This window comes from Rhinolophus sinicus, linkage group LG04 (assembly GCF_036562045.2).
Source record: "Rhinolophus sinicus isolate RSC01 linkage group LG04, ASM3656204v1, whole genome shotgun sequence".
Lineage (NCBI taxonomy): Eukaryota > Metazoa > Chordata > Mammalia > Chiroptera > Rhinolophidae > Rhinolophus > Rhinolophus sinicus.
The window spans coordinates 110,765,103-110,791,793 of record NC_133754.1 but is presented as its reverse complement, the minus strand read 5'-3'; the positions used below and the strand labels follow the sequence as shown (position 1 = coordinate 110,791,793).

The 26,691-nt window shown below is 41.2% G+C and overlaps 1 protein-coding gene across 2 annotated transcripts in view; it reads right to left on the bottom strand.

Moving 5' to 3' along the window:
* The window catches only part of SHC3 (SHC adaptor protein 3), a 249,842-nt gene that overhangs the window by 120,137 nt on the left and 103,014 nt on the right, over positions 1–26,691 (bottom strand). For both annotated transcript variants that reach the window (XM_019713789.2, XM_074330218.1), the window contains exon 3: positions 9,875–9,945. In XM_019713789.2, the coding sequence (XP_019569348.2) occupies positions 9,875–9,945 (71 nt within the window). The remainder of the gene's footprint in view (positions 1–9,874; positions 9,946–26,691) is intronic.

The window sequence follows — 26,691 nt, the reverse complement described above, 5'->3', positions numbered from 1 at the left end:
CCCCTGAAAACTTGTTAGAAATGCAAATTCTCACCCCCACCCCAGACCCACTGAATCAAATTGTGGGGGTGGGGCCTAGCCATCTGTTGTAACAAGCTTTCCAAGTGATTTCGATGCATGTCCAAGTTTGAGAACCACTGCTCCAGAGAAGGAGATGATCTCTGTGTGTGTGTTACATCTTTGGGGACCTGTCCCAGGTCAGAGCACTGATAGAACACAAACCATCTCTGTGGTCCCTTTTGCCCAGCCTGCTGGGTTCTTAAAGGGATTCATGCGAGAGTGGAGCCCAGGTTAGGTGAGAAGTCCTTTCCTTCTGCTGTGATATGGTAGAGAAAAGACCCAGAACTTCTGTTCCTGTTACCATCATCCAGAGATATTATCAAGGTCACCTTGGGGACAGCCCAGGCCTTCCCCAACCCACTGCAGCAGAGTCTTCATGGGACGACATGTTTCCTACTCCTTTGGCTTTCAAAGAGTGAGGTCGCTTTAACAAACAGAAAGTTCCACCAGGGGACAGAGCCAGCTTAAACAGCTGCCAAAGAAACAAATACACAAGCAAACAAGTCTTGAGGCTTTACATGTAAGACTCTGCAAAGTCCTTGACTTACTCTGCCAAAATGTAGGTGCTGTGTGTCACCCCTTTCTCTACATTTCAGTGACATCAGAACTTGTCCTACCTATTTGCCCTTCCTTGCCACACATCTTGCCAGATCCAGTCTCACCTGGGCAACTGGCTACCCAAGCCCATACCAGGCCCTGGGCTGCTGTCCAGGCATTCACGCCCAGTTGACCCTGCCACTCCTGCCCAGGAGACTGTCACTATGAAGATCTCCCCACTTGGTTCCCAGGAACAGGCCCCATGGTTGGAAGTTTTCACGTCCTTGGTCAATAAACCCTTCACTGGTGGAGAAAGCTGCTTCGCTTGCACGTGATCTACATAACAAGCTGGTCAGAAAATCACGATGCTCGGGCCGTCCTGACATAGTGTTAACCAGCGTTTGAAATGGAAGGGAAACAAGGAGGTAGAATGATGTCTGTATTTACCAGGTGTGTATGGTGGGGGTGGGGGACAATCAGACTGGTTCATTGAGACATTTAAGGTGAGAAAAAGGAAGACAGATCTGCCCAGGACCTCTTGGAGAGAAAGATGGCATCTCGCTCTTTCCACTCAGCCCCCTCCACCTCACCGCAGCCCATCCTATCTCGTCCCGCTCCCACTCGGCCCATCCTTCCTCGTCTCGTCTACCCTCTCACTTGCCAATCACACCCCTTCCCACCCCTCCGCTCCCCATTCTATCCCACCCTGCTGACTTCAAACTGGTTGAGGTACTGGGACCTCGTCCTCTCTATAAACTATTCATAAGAAAACTGTTGTTAAGAACACTTTTACTACTTTTCCTCTGCTCTTTGGTGACATTCACTCACTGAAGAGCTGCTGAAGCGCAGGTGAACGTTCCCAGGACGGACAGAGTAGGCAGAATGGGAGCAGCACAGTCCTCGCAGAGCCTGTGCTGCCCACAACTGACCTTTTCCTGTGGAGTATCTGCCCCTCTCATCCCCACCGGCCAGCCGGTGAGCACCTCACACAGACCCTGCATTTGCATTCATGCCCTTTGTGTCCTGCTCAAGGCCATCAGTCCACTGTGGTTAGAAGGGGCATTCGGTCGTGAACAGGGGAGTCCCACCTCCCAGTGGTGTCCACCTGCCCAGTGTGCGTGGGGTTTGCCAGTGCCCGCAGCTTCCTGAAGGACGCACTCCCTTCCTCAGGCAGCAGCACAGCGCTACTTACGATCACAGACTGTAGATCAGTTCTCAGTTTTGCCACTTCCTCGCTGTCGTCTCAGACAGTTTGCATAAACGTTCTGGTCCTCAGTTTCCTCATGTCCAAAACACACACAACCTGTTTCCCAGGGGTCCTGAGAAGAAACCCCACATGCTCTTATCACTATCTGAAATTACTATGCAATTGCCAACATTTGATCATTTTCTACAAAAATGAGAAGTTCATTTGATTCACCTTAACTTCCTTCTTTTGTATATATTTGTGTTTATTTCTCTCTCCCCATAATAGAAGGCAAGCTCTTATATAGTACCTTATTCCTAATGTCTAAACAGCAACTGGACATGGTATGCGATCAACAAATATTTGCTGAATGAGTGAATGGCATGCTTAATGAATGTCTGGAACATAGTAAGTATTCAATATTAATGTTATGTAACTGGCAAAGCAGGAACATAGAATGAATTACAAGACATTGGCTCAAATGAAAATTAATGTCACATTACCAAATATTTTATACTCTTCAGTAACTTCCATTGGTTGCATCAAACCAATTTTTCTTTTCAGCTAGAATACCCTGGATCAAATTGGTTGTTACTGATAATTAGTAATGATATCAATCAGTAATTACTATTATCCTATACAAAAATTTGTAAAGAGTGTACTGCAAAACTAAATTCATGATAATAAACCTATCCAGATTTGTTGAACACCTACTATGTGCCAGGTACAGTAAGGACAGGTGAGACAGGACAGATCTTTTTTCAGACTCTCAGCAGCGCTCAAGAGGGCGCTCCATCTGAATTCCATGGGTGAGGAACCCCACCCCAGACAGGGAAAGAGTGGCTAGGACACCCTTCTCTGGTAAGAGGTAATGCTGGGCGGGCACCTAAAGATCCCTTTACTGGCCTGAGAGGTCAGCAGCCTCACTGCATGTACATGGGTCTCTGCTGTGAGGGTCAGGAGCCCCTGTCCAAAGACCAGACCAGGTCAGCTGTTCAAAGGTGCCTCAACTGAAAACTAATTCAGACACACAGGCCCAGGAGCTGAGGGCTTTGGTGCTTTGTGCCTTCAGCCCGCTGTCATTTCGCAGCCCCGAGCCCACTCTGAACTTCATGGGTGGTGCCCAAAGACATGGTCATGCTGCTTCCAGGGTCCAAGTCTGGCTTCCACTGCTGTGATGGAGGCTTCTCCGGCATCCACAGTCCCCCTCAGGGCGCCCCAAAGTGTGGAGCTCTGTCCCTGCCCGGGACAATCCTTAATTTAATTTAACTTAGCGGGAGGCAGTTAGTGGGAAAACGCACCAGTGAGCCCAGCCTTCCAAGGGAGAACTCTGAGGCACGTCCTACAAGGACCGAGCCAGTGTGAGGGCGGCTCCTGCTCCTGCTGGGCCCTCTGCTGGTGGTCCCCCGCCCCTGCTCCTTGTCCGGCTCCAGCCCTGTGCTCCCGGTGCCGACAAAGCGAGGCCTGTGGGAAAGCAGGCTCCAGGCCCCAGGGCCCTCCCTGTGTCCTGAGGCAGCTGGCTGGAGTCAGGCCTTGAATGTGTGCAGACTGCACATATGTTCCTTTGCCATGTCTGGCTCAGGCTCCCACCGTTCAGCAGGCATTGGAATTACTGCACAGAGTTTGACAGAAAGAACTTGTGTGGCGCCAGCTAAAGGATTTTTAGGAGTGACTCTGCCCACATTCTAGATGCCCCTGTGGAGCTCGAGTGGAAATAATTACCAAAATCTTATGTTTCTTTCAGTCTACCGTGTAGTTGGGGGAGAAACCCACACTGGGAGAAATGCCTCCTCCCCCAGGAAGTCCTCTCAGGCTCACCCAGGCCCCAGGGAACCTCTTCCATGTTTCCATGGTACTATTCACCTGCAATGAATGCCTTTTCCTCTGTCTCATGACTCTGGGCCCCTCTCCCAGGCAGTGGCCCCCTGGGCACTTGTAATCCACACATCCCTGTCTCGTACATTCTTGCATGTAAACAACAATGAAGGAGACACCACAGGGGCACAAAACTATTCTGGTTGGTGTTAAAACCCAAGTAACAATGTAGAAGTGAAGCGGAAGGGCTCAGCTTACTTTATCCAAAGCTCAGATGCGTTTGCACGTAGGCAAGCTGGTGTTTTCAAAAAGAATTCTAAACTGAGAAAACACTAACTCCTTCCCTGCCAGGCCTCACCCCTCTCAGGGTGCAAGGCTGCAGCAGGCTCAGGCTGCGAAACGTGTTCAGAACAAGTAAATTTAGAAGGAACCAGTAAGGCTAAGATCACAGATTAGCCATTCTGTACTGCTCGAAAGCGTGAGGGTGGGGTGGGGAGGCAGACTTTTCACACCACTGCTCTCCTTTCTAATTCTGAGAGTCAACCAGCCTCAGGGAAGACTTTTGCAGATTCGCTCTTTTTCCTGGCACACTGAACTTAAATTGACATTAGAGGTGTTTGTTTTGTAGTGAAAAAGGAACTCTGGAATATCATAATGGAGCAGTCAAGCTGGAAAGATCAGATCTGTGGAGCACCGAGGCATATAAACAAAGTCAGCCTGGGCTCTATGTCACATGCCAGGTATGAAGCCCACATCTTAACACCACCGATGTGATGGTTTTTAAATAAGGGCCCTTCTGAATGACTTCCTCTGGGCTTTCAAAGGGAGAAAGCAACAGAACCAAAGTCCTGTCCATTGGGTGCAGCACCACGAGTCCATGTTCTCTAAGAGGAAACAATGACACCACACCTGAACAGAAGATGTCCAGATCCCCACTTCCTGGCTGTTTCTGTCATTCCACTAGGCAGGATGGTATTCCCTGCGCTATTTGCAGTTCTCCCCAAGGCTGAGGAGCCCAGCACCTTACCTGCCCTTCTGCGCACCCATCTTCTGCCACCACAGCAGCGTACGGCCTGAGTGCCATCCTGGGGATGGGAAGGCCTCTATAAACAACACAAATATCTTGTTAGTAAATGTGGCCCTTCCCCACACCATACCATATGCACTGCTCCAATCCCCCATGAACTTGTGATGACATGGCCATGTGACACGGACATGTTGGTGGCAGGTGGTGAAGAGGTCGGGGTGGCTGTGGCATGGGTGGAGGAGGTCAGGGTGCTCACATGCAGCCTGCTCGGCTCCTCTTTTGCAGGAAGTCCAACCAGGGCGTGTGGTCTCAGGGAGATTTTCATGCACACAAGAGGAAACGTACCAGAGCTGGACGGATGCACGCGGATGAGGGTGCCCAGGATGTGATGGAGCAAAAGGATTGTGCGGTGAAAATTTTTACCTTGGACTTTTTCTGAGAGCATTTATAGAACGCTGGAAGCCAGAAGAGACTGGAGAACAGTTACCAAGACTTCCAGATCGACTTGGAGAGGAGAGGGTGGGCAGTGTGGGGATGCACGCTGAGGTCATCTGGCTGGTCCTCCTTAGGGCTGAAGAGGGATCCCTCCATGCACAGGTTGGCTGGAGGCCACCTCTGCAAGGCAGGCACCGTGCTCATGGCATCACGAGCACCCACAATTCAGAATGCCACATCTCTGGCCTCTGCTCTTTCTCCTTCGTCACCAAAGGCAAGCTTGCTCTTTTGTTCAAACCCAAGCACTGCCCAGCACTGTCAGACCAATACTACATGGTCACGCATCTACCTTCTAACCAAAGTCCCCTGCATGAAACATCAAACAGAAAAGATTCCAGCATGAAAACACTCAGTCCCACTCACTGGCTGATGGCTGATCCTGTGTTCATTCATATTCTGTCACATGCTGCAGTCATGTGAGAGACCATGGCCAATTGGCTCTGAGTTTCAACACACATGTCACAGCAGCTATGTTTCCAGAGACCCCATCAGTACCCTGAAGAGGAAATAAAGGGAAATACCTTCCCCAAAGAAAAATGTTTTCTTTTTACAGGTTTTGATTTTTGGTTTTCAAACTAAAGAGATTTTATGCATGTTCCTGGAGAATGTTCCAAACATCCCAATTCTGAAGCAGAACGCTTGGACATGTACAGGCCAAGTGGAACGCCAGGGGGTGGACCACATCTATGTGGCAGTGCTGGCGAAGGTCTGGGCCCACTGAAACTATGACAACTTTTAAAACAAGAAAAACATAAATACCTAAATTAGAGTCAATTGTTCTTTTCTGCAGTTTGGAAAAAGCGGATTTGTGTTGGGCCCTGGTCAATGTGTTACACTCGTACATATACCTGCGCTCACCCTTGAAGTACAGCAAGTGAGATGGAAGGACTCAGCCTGGCAAGGCATACCTGTCTACACAACTCTAAGTGGAAAGCAAACTTGGCCGTCAGCTGATGAACCCAGGCGGTACAGAAAGTCAGCTGGTGTCATTTACAACTGAAAATACACATCACATGTTTGCATTTACCGTTGGAGAAGAAGCACCTCGCTGAGTGCTCTGGGTTAATTATGTATATACTATAGTCTTCCATGTCCTAAAACCAGCTTAAGAGGACTTCCAATAATAGATAAAATTAACACAATAAATAGAATAAAAACGAGCAGATGATGAAATCAAAGGAAAGAGGAAAGCAGGTAAGGCTGCCCTGGTCCAGCGCCCAAAAGCACATTGGGGGTTGCCTGTCCTGACAGGCTGCTGTGCAGGTGTCAGACCCGAAAGCATGGTCTTCCTTGGATCCTGTTATTGGAAACACAGTTCAACTCATTGCCCATGCGAGTTAAGATGAGTCACGTGACAGCACTTCTCAGGGAGATGCATGGTGTGATTGTCTGACAGTCAGGCTCAGGCCAGGGCAGGCTAGTCTCTGGACAGTGGTATCTAGTGTTGTTGGACACCGTAACCTTGTGTGGAAAGCCAGTGGCCTAACTAAGATGAAAGCAGAGGTCTCTGACTGTTCCCTGCTGGGGAGCTGGGTCCTCCCTCCTTGGAGCCCCCATCTACCCAGGGCAACACCAACCAGAGACCCTCCCTCATACCCCTCAGGGGCTACAAAGTATGGTATGAAATCCATGCAAGAGAATGGTGGTTTCCAAGGGGTTTTTACAAACTATGAAGTGGTGCTGGTGGTGCAGAGGGAGGATGGCAGATTCTGTCAGACAGTGGAGCAAGTTTGGGAAACACTAGGATAGCAGAGTTTCATGGTTTTCAGCAGTGGAGTTTCTGATAGCCTGCAATATGCAACGTCATTGCAAATCTACAGGGTGTGGGGAGGCATTCTATGCTACATTCCAAAACTGTACTGGATTGGGGACATATTAGAGGGTAAGGCTATGCTGGGTTTGGCGACCAAGGGCACATTGGAAAGCAATGTCTTTCTTCAGAAGCTATTTCTTCTTCTGCAGGGCATTTCTGTCCCCTCACAGCTACCGAGGTGGTAGGTCTCACAGCTACCGAGACCACCACCTGTACGACCTCTATTAGAGCAATAGAGGAAATGCTCACAGATACTCCTTTTTTCTTTGAAAATTGGGTCTTGCACCCACTGTGCTGAATATGAGCTCCGGCAATGAGACAGAGCAAACACTTTAACAAGTCTGCCTCTTTGCCAGGCCCTGTCCTATGGACATCAGATGTAGAAATGGTCCTGTTTCTCACAACAACCCTTGAGGTAGAAATTGACAGAGCTGGGCTCCATATATGGGCCAACTCCTCCACACAGTGGGCACCCATTAGTGTGAACAAGTCACCAAGCTCTTCTGCCCAAAGTGTTAGGGCATTTAACACCCACCACCGAAACGAAGCACACAACAATGGAAACTCCCAGGTATTTTTTAAAGTTACCTACTAGTAAAATATCATCAATCCATGGGTGGTGTTATAGTAAGCACCCCAGCCTAACTGAACTCAGACACAGCAACAGCATAAAACTAAAACGACCTTAACAAAAGAACACTTGGTTCAGCTGTCAGAACATTAAAAAACCACTTATATCCAAAACTTGAAATAGTGGAACAAGTGAGTAGAGACTGGTTATGTGTTTATAAAAATGCTTTTTTGTTTTGTTTTGTTTTGTTTTGTTTTGTTTTGTTTTTTTATGAGAGGCATGGCTAAGGAAACTTGGAAACAGGTTTTCCTAGAACCTGTATAATATAACTTAATCACAACATTATATTTCCCGGTAAGCTTTCAAGAATGCCTTTAGGACATAAAATAAACCACATGGTAGAGTTTAATTCTAGGTATATTTAACACTCAGTTACCACAGATGCCTTAAGAGCTCCACCATATGCCACATCTAGAAGACATTGCTGGGTATTCTTCTCCTGGATGCAAAGGCTTATTTCTGACATTGATTTGTCAATTTTTTTCCTATGAGTGGTCCCCAGCTATTAACTAAAATAAGAAACATGTCATGTGACAAAAATGAGGCTAGAGACAAGAAAACATAATTTTCCAAAAGCTTAATAAAACCAAGGCAATTATGGTACAGCCAGAATTCAACACCAAGTTGCCTATGTCCAGAAATGGCACTCCACCTTGCCCATTACATAGTGTGTCTTTGCTGAAATCTAGATGGAATGGGACTGAATGTCTGATCCACAACTTTCTCATACAATGTTATTATCACATCTACGCATTTGGGTTCTACCCCAAAGAGTGCTAAGGTCCTTATCTAATGGAGCAGTGGGATTGTTCATTTGCCCCCCCCATGACCCCTCCCCAAGAGCAGGACGAGGTCTGTGCCCCTCCCATGCCCCTCAATCATTTGCATATGCATCTTTCTACCCAAAACTGAAAGATCCAGCAAAGCAGGACAGCCCACGTTGGTCAGCACACTGCACATGCACAGCCAGCACTAAATGCTCAGTATATCAAGAGAATTAAAACGATTTGACCATCTCAAAAGTTCTAATATCTCTAAAGGGAATTCAGTAGAAATGGCTGACAATTCTCTTTAAAAATGACTACCACACAGGAGAAGGTGAACAGTGTCATGGGTTCCAGTATTCTCCCAGGCATGTGGCAGAGAGCTCTTCCCACAGATGCTGCACGGCACATGACTTTTTCATGGGCCGGATGCATGAATGATTGACTAAGTAAACCTTCAATTTTATCTATTAAATATTATCACTTCAAAATACCATTCTTTGACCTTGACAATTTTCATAAACCATTTTCTATGAACATGTGGAGATGGATTATTCCCTTAGTGTAGATTACAAATGTTGGTGCATTCCCACCATGTATATGTGTTTTCAGTAGCTTCAGAGAAAAGAGAAATATCAACTCTCCTGAACATGAATTTCTTCAGTGAGGAAGAAGACATATCTTGTGGTGCTTAAAACATAGAATTAAGGTATGTACATTATTTATCAGTTAATTGCTATAAATAATTGCTTCCTAAAGCTCAATCTTTAGACTGGCTTACTAACCCAAAGATATACAATAAAGTGATTTGAATGAAATAAATATGAGGCATTTTCTGAGGTCACAACATAGATTATTCCACAACTGCCAAAGCAATGTAAGTTGGAAATGTAGCTTTTTAACAGACCCAGTCCTAGTTTTTCAGTTCTCCTCTTAAACATGACTTGAAATTGGCATTTTTTCTAAATGTATAAATTGTATTAGGCTATGAGTTTTATAAAAACAATTCTTAAATACAGAACTAGCCCTCAAGAAATTTAGAATTTAGTTGATGATGGAGAATACATAAACTTGTGCAAAGTCACTGACACTTTAAAAGAATTGGTCTGCTTTTTAAATTACTACTCCCATTACTATTTCTACTTCCAATTCTATGCATTTTGTTTTCTGTGTATTCTATTGGAAGTTCTCTGCTGACATCTTGATTTTCTTTTTAAAAAGAACACAGTTCAGCAAATTTTAAATATCTGGTATTACAGTTTCATTTATTAAAGAGAAAACATAAATACTCCATCTGTCTGCGACTTAATTACAAAGTCACTTGGAAGTAGGGGAGTGTCCTTCAAGGTGCTGTGTCAAGGGACACATGTCACAAATATGGATGAACACATGGAAGTCTTGAACCTCAGTGGGTCCTGATTCCCTGTCCCCAGTCACCAGCACTCAAGGGGCAGCCTTTCTCTCTGGAAAGTTCTAGACTGATAACATCCAAAATCATTTCTCTCTTACGTGAAACCGCAGGAGTCCATTTTGCTAAAAGGCTTACCTGGTAATCTGCGTTCTTGTACTGAAGTCAAGGGACCTCATTGAGCGTAGAACTTCAATGCACCCCAAGTACTGCAACGGGAAAAAAGTAAATCATGAGCCCTGGGAGCTGAGATGAAGAGACACTTCCTAACAACATCAAGGGCATTTTTAGAAGCAGTACACATTTCTTAAATCATATTTAACTTTCTCCTCATGGTAATGTTTTGTCCTATTTCTATAAAAGCAATAACTCATACCCATAAGAAAATATCTTGAGTGCTTAGATTAGCACTACACTCGACTTTTCTGAAACCATAATATTTTCATTTTATTTAGAAGTACATTGTTTAAAACGGCTTGTTGAGGTGTAACTTATATGCCATAAAATGCTGAAATCGTAAATGTTTAATTCAATGATTCTTTAAACACATACCTGCCATGTAATCACTTCCCAGACCTTAACATCCCAACAACATATAAGTCCTCGACAAGACTTCTAGAGGTTTATAATTTAAAAAAATAAAATACAGAAAGGAATGAAAATACTACAATACCAACATTTTTGCCAATATTAAATTTCAATGTTTAATAAATATATTTTGGATTCTACGAATAAACTACAGATTATCCTCAATGCTTTATTTTGGTTTACCAGAAAGCCCTCTTCTGCATTATTTAACACAAATTTTCAGAAGTTCAATTTACACATCTACATTTGTAGTTCAATTTATCAGTTTCACACATGAAAATGTATATATGTGTGTGTGGACATAACTAAAGTCATAAATAAACAACTAAAATAGTAGTGATACAATATTTGTGTTCCAAAGCCCTTGGGGAGTTTGATGGCACAGATGCTTTATGCCAATGCCTTTAAATTTAGACTTAGCAGGAAGAGACTTCATGGTGTAGTACAAAAAAGACTGCATTTGCATTATTCAGGAAACCTGAATTTGAGACTGGCCGTGTCATATCTTGTTATGTACCTTTAAGCAAAACATTAAACGTCTCTGAGCCTAAGTCCCTCTACCCATAAAATGTGACTTTTACTCCAACCATGGCGGGTCATATGAAACCACCAGCATCACATCACAGAGTAATTTAAATGCCACCACCACCATCACAGTTATGTAGATACCATGACCAGCATCGTGGAGATATATGAATTCGATGACCACCAACACTGCAGAGTCCCGTGATTCTAGCAACCAACATCACAGACTCGTGAATGCCAGCACCAATGCAGGGCTATGTGACTACCACCACAACCAAAGTCATAGACTTATGCAAATACCACATCTACCATTGCAGAGTTATATGAATACCATGACCAATATTTCAGAATTATGTAAATACCATGATGATGTCACAGGTCATATGAAAACTATGAACAGTAGTGCAGGTTACGCAAATCCAACCACTGCTATTACAGAGTTGTGTGAATGTCACACCACTATGGCAGGGCTATGTGAGCACCACTGCCACTGTCTCTAAGATATATGAAGAGCACAGCCCACTTTGCAGTTATGAGATTCCCACACCTTATGTCAACATTACAACAACACCCCAGAGTTATGTGAATACCATCATCAGCCACATTACAAAGTGAAGTCATTACTATGACCAAAGTGGCAGAGTTGTGTCACAACAATGTCACTACCTCTAAGAGATAAGTGAATACCATCACCACCACCATTACAGAGTTATGCAAATTTCACATGCACCGTCATGAACTTAGGGGAATATTTCATGACCACCATCACAGGTACATGAATGTGACAACAACCACTGCAGATTCTCTGAATACTCTGCCCTCCATCACAGAGCTATTGAAGACCAAAGTTGCAGTTATGTGAATCCCACCACCACAGAGTAATGTGCACACTGCGAACACTGTCACAGTTATGTGAGTACCACTAGCAACACTGCAGTGATATTTGAGTACCATGATCACCAACATCACAGAGGAGTCATATTAATACCACCATGACCATCACAGAATTACCTGAATGCTACATTCAGGCTTATAGTTTTGTGACTATCATGACCAGAGCTGCAGAGCTGTGTGAACACCAAATCCACCAACATCACAGAGTTCTGTGAATACCACAGTTATCACCTTAGAGTTATGTGAATAACATGACTAGGGTTGCATCATTTTATGAATCCCAACACCACATTGAAGAGTTATATAAATATAAGCACCACGACCATCGTAGAATTATGTGAACACCTTCACAACCACCACTGCAGAGTCATTTGAATACACTACCAATACCATCTCATATTTATGGGAGTATGATCAGGGCTACTGAAGAGACATGTGAATATCACCACCAACATTACAGAGCTATGTGGCTAAAACCAACAACCTCACAGTTGTGTGAGCACCATGACCATCCTTGCAGGGGTATGTGGAGACCACACCCGTTACGTGAATGCCACTGCCGCCATCGTTGAGTTTTATGAAGAACATCACCAACTTTTCAGAGTTATAGGATTAGTATATCCAACACCATCAGTTATGTAGAATACCACAGCCACTGCATGGGGTTATCTGAATACCACAAGCACTCTGACACATCTAAGAGAATATCACCACCAACATCACAAAGAAATGTTGATACCATGATCACCATAGTAGTTATGCAAATATTTCCATCTCCATTGCACTTTTGTGAATACCATGACCCCCAGCAAGGCCGAGTTACATAGTATCCTGACTAATGTTGCAGACTCACATGCATACCACCACCACTCCCTCGCAGTGCCAACACCACCATCATCATAGAATTGTGTAAATACAGGCATACCTTGTTTTACTGTGCTTCGCTTTATTATGCCGAGAAGATATTGCTTTTTCATCAATATCCAGGCAAGACCCTCTGCCAGCAAAAAGATTAAGACTCGCTGAAGCCTCAGATAATAGTATTTTTTACCAAAAATGTACCTTTCAATTAAGGTATTTACATCGTTTTTTTTAGACATATGCTATTGCACACTTAATAGGCTAAAGTAGTGTAAACATAACATTTATATGCTCTGGGAAACAAAAAAATTCATGTGAGTCACTTGACTGCAATATTTGCTTTATTGTGGTGGTCTGGCACTGGACTCAGAATATCTTCAAGGTGTGCCAGTGCTATGACCAAGTTATAGCATTATCTGAATTACACCATCACCACTGTCACAAGATATGTGAATAGCACTACCAATGATGCACAGTTATGCCAATACCATGAAAAACAAACATCGCAGTGTTATAGAAATATTATACCATGATGAATTTCACAGCATCTATAAGCACAACCTCCAACATTGCAGGGTCATGTGAATATATGACTTCCATCACATAGTTATTTGAATACCACCTTTCCCGTCAGCATGGTGGTATGTGTATTCCATGATCAGCCTCACAGATTCATGAGAATAACACCAGCAACAATGTCAAAAAGTCACGTGAATGCAACTACCAGAGTTACAGATTACGTGTATACTAACACCACCACCATCACAGGGCTATGTGATCCCGTGACCAATGTCACAGAAATAAGTGGATAGACAGCCAATGATGCGATTATGGAAACACTACCACCAACATGACCACAGTTATGTGACTACCACAACTGACACCACCGGGTTATGTAAATAGCACAACTGGTATCATCATAGCACCATTTGAATACCATCATCACCACGTCATCACAGTTATGTGAATACCACAACCACTGCAGCAGGGTTATGTGAAGACCATCTGCAGCCACTTCACAGAATAACAAATAAAATGACCAGCATTGCAGAGTTGGATGAAGGATCATTGCATAGTCATGTGAATACTACCACCACCAACTTTACAGAATTACTTGAATAACACAGCCAATTTTGCAGTTATATGACCATAAACAATGCCACAGATTTCTGTGAATACCACCACAGACAACATCACAGAATTATATGAACACACATTAATGCAACACTATGTGAATCCCATGATTAATAGAGCAGAGTTATGTGGAGACTAACTTCTCAGAGTTCTGTAGCCACCGCCACCACCACCATCACAGCTATGTCAACACCTCCACTACTGTCACTGAGTTGTGTGAATACAGCCACCACAGCTGTCATGGAGTCACAGGAAGGCCACGACCAATTCTAGGAGGTACATGATCACTACCATCACCACATTCGCAGTGCTATGTGAATACCACCACCAAGGTTGTAGAGTTAAATTACACTCCCAAGGGTCTAGCAATTTGTCCTCTCACCTCCAATGCCTAAGCAAGTTTATTTCCCTATTGTTCATAATACTATATAGCATCAATTTTTTTAATCTTTGGCTATCAAGGGCAAAAGTATTTCTTTTTTGTTTTAATTGGCATTTCCTTGATATATAATAAAGTTACATAATTTGTATCACTTCTTTTCACTTCTTTTTCTGTTAAGTGACAGATAAATTGGGCCCACTTTTTTATTAGGTTTTCATCTTTTTCTTATAGATTAAAGGGATGTTAACCTCCCATTCAATCATTTTTCTTTTGATATTTCTATATTTTACCTAACACAAATTGTTACTGGAGTAATACTGTAGCAATTACTATGATCAGATATCTATCATTTTCTGCATGGCTTTGGAGTGCCTGTCTTGCTTAAGAAGGTCTTCCTATCCCCAGATTCTTACAATATTCTCCCAAATAGTATTTTAACAATATTTATTTATTATTTATTTATCTATGTATTCACTTATTTGAGGGTTTTATTTAATGTTTTTCATTGTTTTTTAATCTATTTGGAATTTCTGTAGGGACCTTTACCTGAACCCTATGCTGTTACAATTCATTTGTCACTTCCTGTGTCTCATGTATGTATTTTTCCTTAAGAACTTTACAATCATTTTGTGAAATTCCCCCACCCCTCAAAAACTGGATTCCAATTGAAATTTCAAATTACCTTGAGATGAACTTACATTTGTTGTCTCTATTTCAGATATTACTTTTTGCCTTTAATAAGGCTTTGTGGTATTTATTATAAATATTGTATATTTTTCTTTTTCAATGCATTCCAAGGCATTTTTCAAAATTTTATGGTAACCACTGGGAATAAGAGCTTGATTTTTCCGTCCTATGTCTACCTGTTTTTTGCTAGCAGAGAGGAAATGAATTGATTTAAGATGTAAACAGAAAACTCAATCAATAGTCTCCAGATATATACAAAACTGAATAATTATGAAAGCTTAGACAATGGAGCCCAGAAAACCTCCCAGCACCAAAGGGACTAAAATATACAAGAAAGTGCAAAGTCTTGGAGTTTAGATGCAGAAATTCCTCCATCTGCCTCATAGGAATTCCAGAAACAGAAAACAAATAGAGGGAAAAAAATATTCAAGAATGAAAAGAATAAAATGTTTAGCTTTAGAGGGAGACAGAAATGTTTATCTTTTCAAGGATCCCAGAAGACATATGAGAAAAGATATTCTTTTGGACACATAGCAGCTTAATTTCAGCACAAAAGGATCAAGAGAGAAAGATCCTGAAAGCTTTCGGTGATTAGAAGAGAAAACAGATTACTTACAAAGGAAGTTCTCTTTCAGCACCAAATACATAAAAACAACATCATTGAAAGTCTCAGGAAGATAAGTGTTGAGCCAAGAATCTTATTTCCACCCAAACTATCTTTCTAGTGGGATGGCAAAGCAAGAACTCAGAAAGTTAACCACCCACAGGCACTTTCTGAAAGAATCATTCCAGAAAAACAATGAATACAAAAAAAAGGGAGGATGTGGGCTATGAGAAACAAGGATAAGAAAAGAATTAACAAGTGTTACAAGCACACCTTATGCCTTAATAATTATTGATAATTCTTAATATGTGTAACTCTAAAAATGTTTTTTTGTTGTTTTGTTTTGCAATGATGGAGAATTAAAACTCAGAAGATCTCAACATGGATGGTAGGGGACAGATATAAAATAGAGGCTGGAGAGGAGAAGGGAAGTATGCTAACAGCTATTGTGTTTTGTGGAATTAAGTCTAGGGCTGATTACTTCTCAGTAGTAATAAAACAAGGTAAGTTTACATATGTGTGTAAAAAGTTATAAACTGACAAAGGAGCCAAAAACATATAAAGGAGAAAAGAAAGCATCTTCAATAAATGGTGCTGGGAAAATTGGAAAGCCAAGAGCAAAAGAATGAAACTAGACTGCTGTCACCATACACCAAAATTAACTCAAAATGGATCAAAGACCTAAATATAAGACCTGAAACAATAAACTGCACAGAAGAAAGCACAGGCACTAAACTTGGTACTATGGACCTTGTGTTCAGAGAGGATTTTATGAAGTTGACCTCAAAGGCAAAGGAAGTAAAAGCAAAAATAAATGAATGGGACTATAGCAAATTAAAAACTTCTGCACAGCAAGAGAAAGCATCAACAAAACAAAAAGGCAACCAGCCAAATGGAAGAGGTAATTGCAAACAATCGCTAAGCTCCTAAATGTGTAAAGAACACATTACAACTCAAGAACAAAAAACAAACAATTCAATTAAAAAATGGGCAGAGGACCTGAATAGACACTTCTCCCAAGAAGATGTACAGTCAACAGATATATTTTTTTAAATGTTCAATTTCACTAGTTATGAGGGAAATGCAAATCAAAACCACAATAAGATACTACCTCACACCTGTTAGAATGGCTAACAAGACAAGTAATAACAAGAGTTGGAGAAGTCGTGGGGAGAAAGGAACTCTCATACACTGCTGGTAGGAATGTAAATTGGTACAGCTACTATCTAAAACAGTATGGAGGTTCCTCAAAAAATTAGGAATACAATTACCGTATGACCCAGCAATTCCTCTTCTGGGTTTCTACCCAAAAAATCTGAAAACATTTATCTGTAGAGATATACGTACTCCTATGTTCAATGCAGCATTATTCACGGTGGCCAAGACAAGGAAACAACTGAAGTGTCCTCCAGTAGATGATTGGATAAAGAAGATGTGGTACATATATACAATGGAATATTACTCAGCCACAAGAAAAGATGAAATACTGCCATTTGCAAAAACATAAATGGATCTTGAGATTATCATGCTAAGTGAAAAAGTCAAGAACCATATGACCTCACCGATATGTGGGATATAAAACTGAAAGCAACAAAGGAACAAGACAAACAAAGAAACAAAAACTCACAGACAACAGTTTAATGGTACCAGAGAGAAAGGGGGGCGGGAGGGTGGTAGAAGAATGTAAAGGGGATCAAATACATGGTGATGGAAGGAGAATTGACTTTGGGTGGTGAACACGCAATGCAATATATAGATGATGCATTATGGAATTGTACACTTGAAACCTATATAATTTTACTAACCAATGTCACCCCAATAAATTTAATTTAAAAAAATGTCTAAAAAGCTGAACCACTGTAAAAATAAGAATAGAATGATCGACTTCCACACTAAATAGCCCAGGCAGCAAAAGAAAGGGGAAAACAGAAAATGCACAAAAGAAAGCCAAAGAAAAATATAAAACAAAATATCAGTAATAGTTTCAAACACGTCAGTCATCACAGTAATCATGAGTAGGTCAAAATGCAAAATGCCAATGAAAGATCCAAGCCTTTCATACTGGTTAAAAACATGTGTGTGTGTCTGTTAAATAACTTGACAAAGACAAAACCAGGAAGATAAAACAGATTCTAATCAGACAAATGCTAGCAAAAGAAAGCTGGGATATAATGGGGGGAAAGATCCCATTTAAAATCACAAGAAAGGAAAAACATTACATAAAGTTAACAAGAAATATGCATGACCAAACTAAAGGAAAACTTTAACGAAGGGTGAATAAATAAAAGAAAATCTGAATATATGGGAAGACATACCACAACTTCTGGATTGAAAGATTTAATACTAAAAACATGCCAATTGTCCTCCAAATTAATCTACAACTTCACTGTGATGGCAATGAAAATCCCAACAGGATTTTCCCCTCAGAATTTAAAAAATTAATACCAAAGTTTATGTCATAAAGGAAAATCCTTGAGAACAAATATAAATTCATGAAGCATTCAAAAATGAAAGGGAGCTAGTGAAAGTTATGTGATATTGACATAGGAACAGACAAACGATGCAAGAGACTAGAATGGGGTCCAGAAGAAAAGGATATGTATCTGGGGAAATCACTGAAGAAAAGATGAGCCAGTCAATAAACGTGAGGGTATAAGTAGCTTTACATTAGAAAAAGAATGTATCAGGACAGCCCTGCCCATGGCTTTTGTGTGTGGATGTGTAATGTGTGTGCTGTACACACTGTGCTGTATGAACGGTATGTCCTCTCCAGTATGCCACCTGACGCCACGCACTAAATTAAATCCCAAAAGGATTAAAGAGCTAAAGGTAAGAAACAAAATTATACACGCATTACAAGAAAATAAAGAACAATATTTCTGTGACAAAACCTAAAACTCAAAGTCCATAGTGAGCTTATGAAAATTAATAATTTTTGTAGGAAAAGACAAATGTCATATATAACATGAAAAGGCAAGTGAAAGACAAGAAAAATGCAATAGATTAAGCAAGCCCATCAACTCAGCAGAAAAAAATGGGCAAAGGAAACAAACAGGAGATCGCAGAGGAAGAAAGACAATTGGCCAGCACGCATCTGTAGAGACCAGCGATCAGAAAAATTAAAATAAACACTAGAAAGAGACAGTTTTTCACCCATCAGAATGGTCAAACTGGATGAGGAAGCAGGAAAATGGGCCTTGACACATGTTCTCATAGGGAGTATAATTTGGTGAAACCTTTTCATAAGACTACTTGGAAATATCTGTGGATATAGAAAATATGCTTGCCCTTTGACCCTGTAATGTTATTTGTAGGGCTTTATCCATGCATAAGTGTATGAAATTGTATGTGCAAAATATTCATTACTTCATTGCCTATATAGAGGGAAATTTGAACCCTATCCTCAAATGTTTATCAATACATGTATAGTTACACACTTAAGGAACATCCAAACTGTGATTCCAACTGCAGCCATTTTTTAAATAATTTAAGCTTGAAGTCTCCAAAAACACTATTCCTTCCTCCATATTTTATTGGTTAAAGCAAGTCACAGTGTCAGTCCAGATTCAAGGGGTGGGGACCATCCAAGGGTGTGGATTCATGATTCATGGTTCACTGGGTCCCCCTCTGGAGACATGAGGAAACAGAGAGGAAACGAAGATAGAACAGGTGCTGCTGGGAGGAGAGGTGGGAAGGAGGAATAAGGTCGGGGTATTAGCTCTCAACTGAATACTGTATTGTCTAAACATTACATAACAAGAATGTGTTCATTTATTCTTGTACCACTACAAAATAATGAAAAATTAAAAATAATTTCAAAAAAAACAACAACCATGCTTAATAAAATTGGACCTCCAAGCTATGATGCAGAATTGATCCAAAGTAATCAAGGATGTCCGGTGCCTCTAATTACACGGCATCTGTAACTACTCTCCTAGGTCCTCTGGAGAGCTACCTTGTTCTGATGATGCAATGGAGAGTGAAGTGGCCAGGGAGACCAGTCACACCTCTCAGGTAGGTGACTTCTACAATGGGCATCATTGAATTCTATCCGCCCCCCCCCGCCCCCCCAGCGACCAGTCAAGGATGAGTGTGTGATCCTAGCCAGTCCGATGAGTCACAGTCCTGGGGATTTTGCTGGAACTGCCTGGAACTACTGTCCAGACGTGCCAGGTCCAATGCAATGCAATTAATGCTGCACAATTAACGATAACTGCTCCCCAGGCCCCAAACCTTCCCGGCCAGAGGAAGTTAGGCAAATTTATGAATTGTTAACCCTGATGATTTTTACTCTCGGTGACTATTAGAGGTACCTTCTAAAGTTCAATTGGAATTATGGTGTGCCCAGGCTTGCTATTTGCAAGCATGGCCCACAGATGCAAAGGTCATCCATGCTAGACCTGAAGCATGAATATTTTATTGTTAACATACTGAGTAATTTGCCTTTTAGGATTCTGGTACTGGGCAAAAAAAAAAAAAAAAAAAAAAAAAGTGTCTCTTAAATAACTTTAAAATACCTAAGTATTTTAAGTTAAATTGTAAGTTATTTATAATACAAGCACTTGCTTGCTAACTATGTAACATTTTCCTACATCATACATGTCACAACTAATAAACACCTATCTGCACCTGTTAGGATGCTCAGGTAAAGAGAAATCGAACAGGTCTCCTGTTGTGCTTTCAGAGACCTTACAGGTTACTAGTCATGCCTATGAAAGCTATACCACAGGGCAGCAAAAGAAATGTGCCAAAGCCAGAGTGAAAGACAAATTGCTGGGAAATTAAAGAAGGGACCATGTAGCACATCCCACGAGAGCCTTAAGTCTGGGGCAGCGGCTCTCAAAGTGTGGTCCCCCGGCCAGCAGCACTGGCATCGTCTGTTAGGAATGCAAGTCCCACATCTTCTGCAAGCTCTCCAGGGACTCTGATGTCCTCTCAAGTCTTAGGTTTGTCTCTATAGAGACTGATCTAACTTTCCAAGTTTCTTTATCTGATCAGTGTTGTATGCAGGTTACGTAAGTGCAAATCTCGGTTCCTCATCTAATAGTCATAACCTTAGTTTTTAATATTTTTTTAACTTAATATCTCTCAGAGCCTTACTTTCCCAAAATATACTTCCTGGATTTGTAGTGAGTATAAACCTACTGGTAAAGGATCTCATACAGCTCCTGGCACAAATGTGGCTTGAGATACCAGTAATATTATTATTAATATTTGCACACTTTATTCTAGGTCCCTAGGGGCACTTTCATACACATGCTGAGAGCTCAGTTACAGCTCACACTTAGCTAAAAACGGCATATGTTTCATTGTGTTTTATTTCTTCAAGCTCTAGATTACCTTGAGGGTCCCAGAACATTATGGCTTTTGGTTCCTCCTGTTTCCTGCGATAAGTCCTGGACACACAGCCCCTGGTTAGGGCATCAAAACATCTCAAATCTTAGGAAATAATGGCATAACATTGGCAAATGGACTTTGTCAAAACCCAAGTTCATGATATTAAAATAAAATCATTCCAATCAAGTTTCTGAAGGCTTTCTTTGAGAAACGGAGAATATGGGCAAACAGCACTGTTTGTAAAAATAATAACTGAAGAGCACAGAATAAAATTAGCTTCCTGAATGATGAATGTTCAAAGCAAAAACATCTAGGGGTGGAGACAGAGTTCCTGTAACAGAACTGAGAATGTCACTGATAGAATAAACTGAGCTAGCTTGTTCGAGATTCCAAAGAAATAATAAGGGTGTGTGGGCAAGAAATCAGAGCCATCAGAAAAAGCGCTGCAACTTACAAAGACCTTGAAAGAAAACTCAATTCATCCAGAGCAAGAAGAAAATAAAGGGAAAATGTTGTGCTTTCAATGCATAAGAGAAGAGTGATAACCGCCATGGTACTAAGACAAGAGCCATTATTTTGTAAAGAGAGTCTTGATAAAGACGTCTATCTGCTACGGGGTCTGAGCTGGCTGCAAGTGAGAGGAAAGGGCAGGAAGACAAAAAATGGGTGGGGGAAGATTAGTCACTGGTGTATCACCCTCCACAGCCTCTGCTGCTCGTCCTCACCCTAGAGAGCAGCAAGCTGCCATCTCAGAGGTCAAGGAGACCTGGAGTCATGGGGGACCATGGCAAGAGTGGCCTTGAGGGTGACACCAGAACTGTCCTTGCAGCTCTGGCAGCGCATCTTTCCTTCCACCAGGAGTCTCAGAGGAATAAAGGGCTTGGGGAAGAGGGACACACTGTTGGAGCCAGAACTGCAGAAGGTCACCATGGCATCCAGGAAATTAGGGACAGAGGGGCCCTGGTCCAAGAACAACAGGAAATTGTCCAGTGTTGAGGTTTACATGTGGGGCAGCCAGGAGGCTAGAGGAGGCTTGAGCACTCACCAAAACCTGAACTGACCTACAGGCCTCAAAATGAACCCACTCTTGCTGGCTGCTGGGGACCTTCCAGACCGAGGGCAGAACATTTGCTGGGTAACTTACTGTGTCAGTGTGCTTTGTGAAATGAAAAACAATACCCAAATACATTCCTCACTCTCAGGGAGAGAGAAGTACCCCTGTGCCCTCAGGCCATTGACAAAGTCCTGACAGTCTAGGGGTGCCTCCCCCTTCCTGGGGCTTTGGGGGCATTGAGGGGATAGCATTTGTTCTTCAGGATCATGGCCAGATCTAAGTTTTCACAATGAGGATCCATCATAAAAGGTCTTATTTAAAGAATGACAGGGTATAGCTTGAAATCCCATGAACCTGAGAAATAGTAGGGTAAATTATAATACAATATGTGTACGAATGCTTTAAAAAAGGCAGGACAATATGACCTTTCATTTAAAATAATAATAATTTGGACAAATTCCTCTTTGTCCTCATGTTTTCTCTGCTGAATCAAATACACATTCACACTTGTGTGTGTGTGATTCTATAAAGAATGGAACAAGATACCCACCTGGGGTGCCACAGGGAATATCCTGAGGGAGAGAGTGGCCTTGTACTTTTATTTCACACTTTTCAGGAGTGTTGAAATTCTTTTTTGTGTAATAAGTGCAATAAGAGCAAGTACATTACTCTTATAATAAAAATGTCATTTTAAAATGTATATAACTACACAGAAAATAACTTAGCTAACATGCAAAGAGGTCCAATACAGTTCTTTTGCTCCAGAAACTTCACTTCTGAAATTACAACACAGGCATGGATTCTGATTATCCACACTCCTAAAAAAGCGTCATGAATAAAAATGCTCAGTCAACTTTTACCGTGTTTCCCCAAATATAAGACCTAGCCAGACAATCAGCTCTAATGCGTCTTTTGGAGCAAAAATTAATATAAGACCGGGTCTTATATTATAGTAAAATAAGCTGGCTAGGCCTTATCTTCGGGAAGCACAGTATTTATAACAACAAAGAAACACACTAACTACCCCTCGGGTGATTCAGTATGATCCGTGTGATCAAGCCACTGAACGGACCAAGTCACCATTATATATTTATGAATAAAATGTAATTATTGGGGAACAGGATGTAATATTATCAATGAGGAAAAAAATGTATATACAGAGGGAGTCAAAAAAATGTATATATATATGAAGAGAGGAAAAATCTATTAAAATTGTAACACTCAATATATACCGATAATAAAGATGAATACAAATCACGTTTGATTTCTGCAATTACAAGAGGTGCTCAAAGTGGTTCCCATCAGCGTCCAGACACTTCTGATTACGGCGAACTACTGCTTGAGCAACGTTGACCAAAGTGTCCACTTGTATACATTTGTTTGGCACCCCCAGTGTATATATATCACATATGTATTTTTATATACATAACATTATATATATTATACACACACACGCACATAATTTATGTTATAACCAAATATTTCAAAAGCTACTTATAGAAAATGGAAGGAATTATATGAAAATGTTCATCGTAAGAGCAAACATTTGTTCAGCATTTGCTATGTGCCAGGCACCGTGCTGACCACTTGGGTGGGAGTGGGCGTCCTTGCACTAGCCCCACATAATAGGCACTACGACTGACTCCGTTCTACAGCATGGAGATGGAGGCAGAGTATGAGTGACTTTCCAGAAGATATCCAGTGGCCACCATACATGTGAACATGTGCTACCCTTCATTAGTACTCAACACTATACAATTAAAACCACAGTAAGAAATTGAAAATTGGCAAAAATTGAAAAATTTAATGACATCAGTTTTAGTGAAAATAAGATGAAACAATACTTTCTTATTTACTGTTGATGGAACCATAGGTAATACAATCATTTCAGAAAATGGCTCAAAATTTAGATGTACACTATTCTCTTCTGACTCAAAAACTTCTCTTGTGAGAGATTATTTGAGGGAGAGTCTCACACATTTTACAAAATGATGTGTGCAAAGATTTTCACTGTGGTTGTTTGTATTAAAAAGAAGTTAAATAAATTGTGGTTGATCCAAGCAATAATTAAACAGGAAAAGTTTAATTATCCAAGGCAATAATAATAGTACTAGTAGTAATAATAATTAATAGTAATAAAATGTCAAGAAAATATGCATACTATGATACCATTTATGTTAAAAGCAAAAAAAAAAAAAAGAAAGAAAACCCACAAAACTACATATTTTTTAGTGGCACAGATATCTGAGTATATGCAGGTATATGCACAGAAAAAAAAGGGGGGGAGGGGGTTTGTTAAAAACAGGTACCAAACCGGTAACTGCACTGACCACTGGGAAGGAATCTGATACCAGATGGTGGTGAAGGGGGACTTTTGCTTTTTCACTCTATATACGTCTAATGACGTTATTTTTTTACAATAGGAATGTATCCCAGTATTATTTATGCAATTACAAATAATTGCATAGCTAAAGGACAAATAAAACAAACCCTGCTTAGAGTGATGGTTCTCAAACAAGAAGCACCTGGAGAGCTTGTTAAACCCAGAACGCTGCCCCCCAACACTCAATGCCCCACAATCCCATATCTTCCCCCCACCTCTGCCCCAGAGTTTCTGACTTAGTAGGTCTGGGTGGGGCCTGTTGCTGATGTCTGGTTAGAGGCCACACCTGGGGAGTCAGTGCCTTAGAGAGGTGGAATGCAAGCTTACAGTGTCACGGGAGGAGCCAGGATTATTTGAACACAGACCACTTCACATCAGACCCATTGACCTTGATCAACTGCTGCCCAGGGCTATCTTTGTGTAGTGAAATTAAGGGGGATTTGTTTTTTCACACACACACACACACACACACACACACACACACATAATTTTTAAACATAATATCAACTTATACTGAAAAGCCTAAAACTGTACTTTGTATATTTTCCAAAGTTCGTAAACATTCCTTGCTTTGATAATTGTTTTTAAAATTACATAACAAGCTCCCTTTGTCTCAATGAAGTGTCTGCCTGAGATTGGGACTTCCCGGCGTGAACCTGAGCTGAGCTGTGAACAGCACTGGGTGATGTCAGCTGTCTCCACGGCCCCAGTAGCCGCCCCCTTCCACTCAGATCCCTAGTAGTGGCAGAAGAGTGAATCCCTAATTACCGTGGAAAACAGAAGAAGGGTCGTATTGGTACATCAGCCACATTACGGATCCCTGGACACTGGTAAACTGACCACACTAAACAGTAACAGCGAAAAGTACAAACAGGTGGGATGAGTAAAAGAAAACATAAGAGACTGGAAGATGGATCCAGACATGTCAACACCCATCAGATATAAGACACAGATGTAAGAATACAAAGAAAAGGTAATAGAGAAAACTTTCCTAGAACTGAAGACCCAAGTTCTCCTTTGAGATATTCCACCAAATGCTAAACGAGATCAAAAGAACGAATGAACAAAAAAATCTCCCACGTCTTGGTGTAATGTCAGAAAAACAAAAGAGAAAATTCTAGAAGTTCTGGAGGTAGGAAAGGAGTATTTGATTACTTAAGAAAAAATTAGACACAACAGTGTGAATGTCCTTAATGCCACTGAACTGTATGCTTAAATGTTTGAAAATGGTAAATTTTAAGTTATGCCCATTTTACCACAATTTAAAATGCATACATACATACATACTACTTAGGAAAGGTTGTACAGGAAAACTACTTTCAGATAGGAGGAAATCTGTGCAAGAAAGTGCCCCTTTAGCCCCAGTAATAATACTCCTTGTCTTGTGAGAGCACTTTCGGTGTTCTGTCCCCTCTTAGCCTGTTTGCATGATGCCTTTTTCACCAATTTATCATGTCACAATGCTTGACACAGAGAATGTAAGAAACCCATGTTGCCAAAATAGAGAAAATGTCAGCCTTTAAGGCTCTCTGTCATTGTCATCCTCTCTCTCCCTGTCAACTCCCTAGCACCCCACAGCTCGTCTCCAAAATGTTGAGTCAGTGCCCTGTGCCATCATCCTCAATCCCAGCACAACCTCCAGCACCCGTTCACACATTTTGTCACGCAGAGGACTCTGCAGAGCTGTGTCTTTATTCTTCCTCACATTCCGAAAGCCTCATGCGTAATGGGTACAAAAGAAATGTTTGTAGAATGCATTTACCAAGGGCTAGGAACGCTAAGATGCTTCGTATGCCTCCAGTCATCAGAACTAGAAAGCTTACAACATTTCACCTGATAATGCAGGAATCTCATGAATCACAATTTTTTCATTAACATTTTATTTTACTTATTAGCACCAATCTGTACTGGTTTGTGATATGTGGTGCGCTTGAACATTCTCTGACTGTTTTCTTGAAATTATTCTGTAAATTAGATATTTCGCTGTTAAATAGGCCTTTCCCCTTAGTTATATTAATCTAAGTGAGTATCTAAGAACATGTATTTGCAGTTAAAGGGCAGTGAGAAAAATAAAAGGCTGATTCCAGCAAAAGAAGAGAAGCTGAGAGAGAGAGAGAGAGAGAGAGAGAGAGAGAGAGAGCATTATATGTACAGCAAATATGTCTGCAATTATTTCAAAATAAAAAGTTTTAAAAATTTAAGAAAGAAAAAATAGACTACAAATTTCGGCATTTTCTCTCAGTTTACCTAGGTGCCAATTTTTCCCCCATCTAGAATAGTAACCCAGGAATGGATACAGGAACTTACAGTTGGGGCTACAGGTACATTTCCTAAATGAGCAGTAAGTTGACATTCTCCAAAGTGAATCACATGCTTAGAGTTTCCCGATGATTAATTATAATTTTAAGATGAATGTATATTCTATGAGTGAACTACCTAATTTCCAAAGCTAAATGTTAACTGGCATGTGCACTGTTAAGCCGAATAGACCATAATTACACATTCC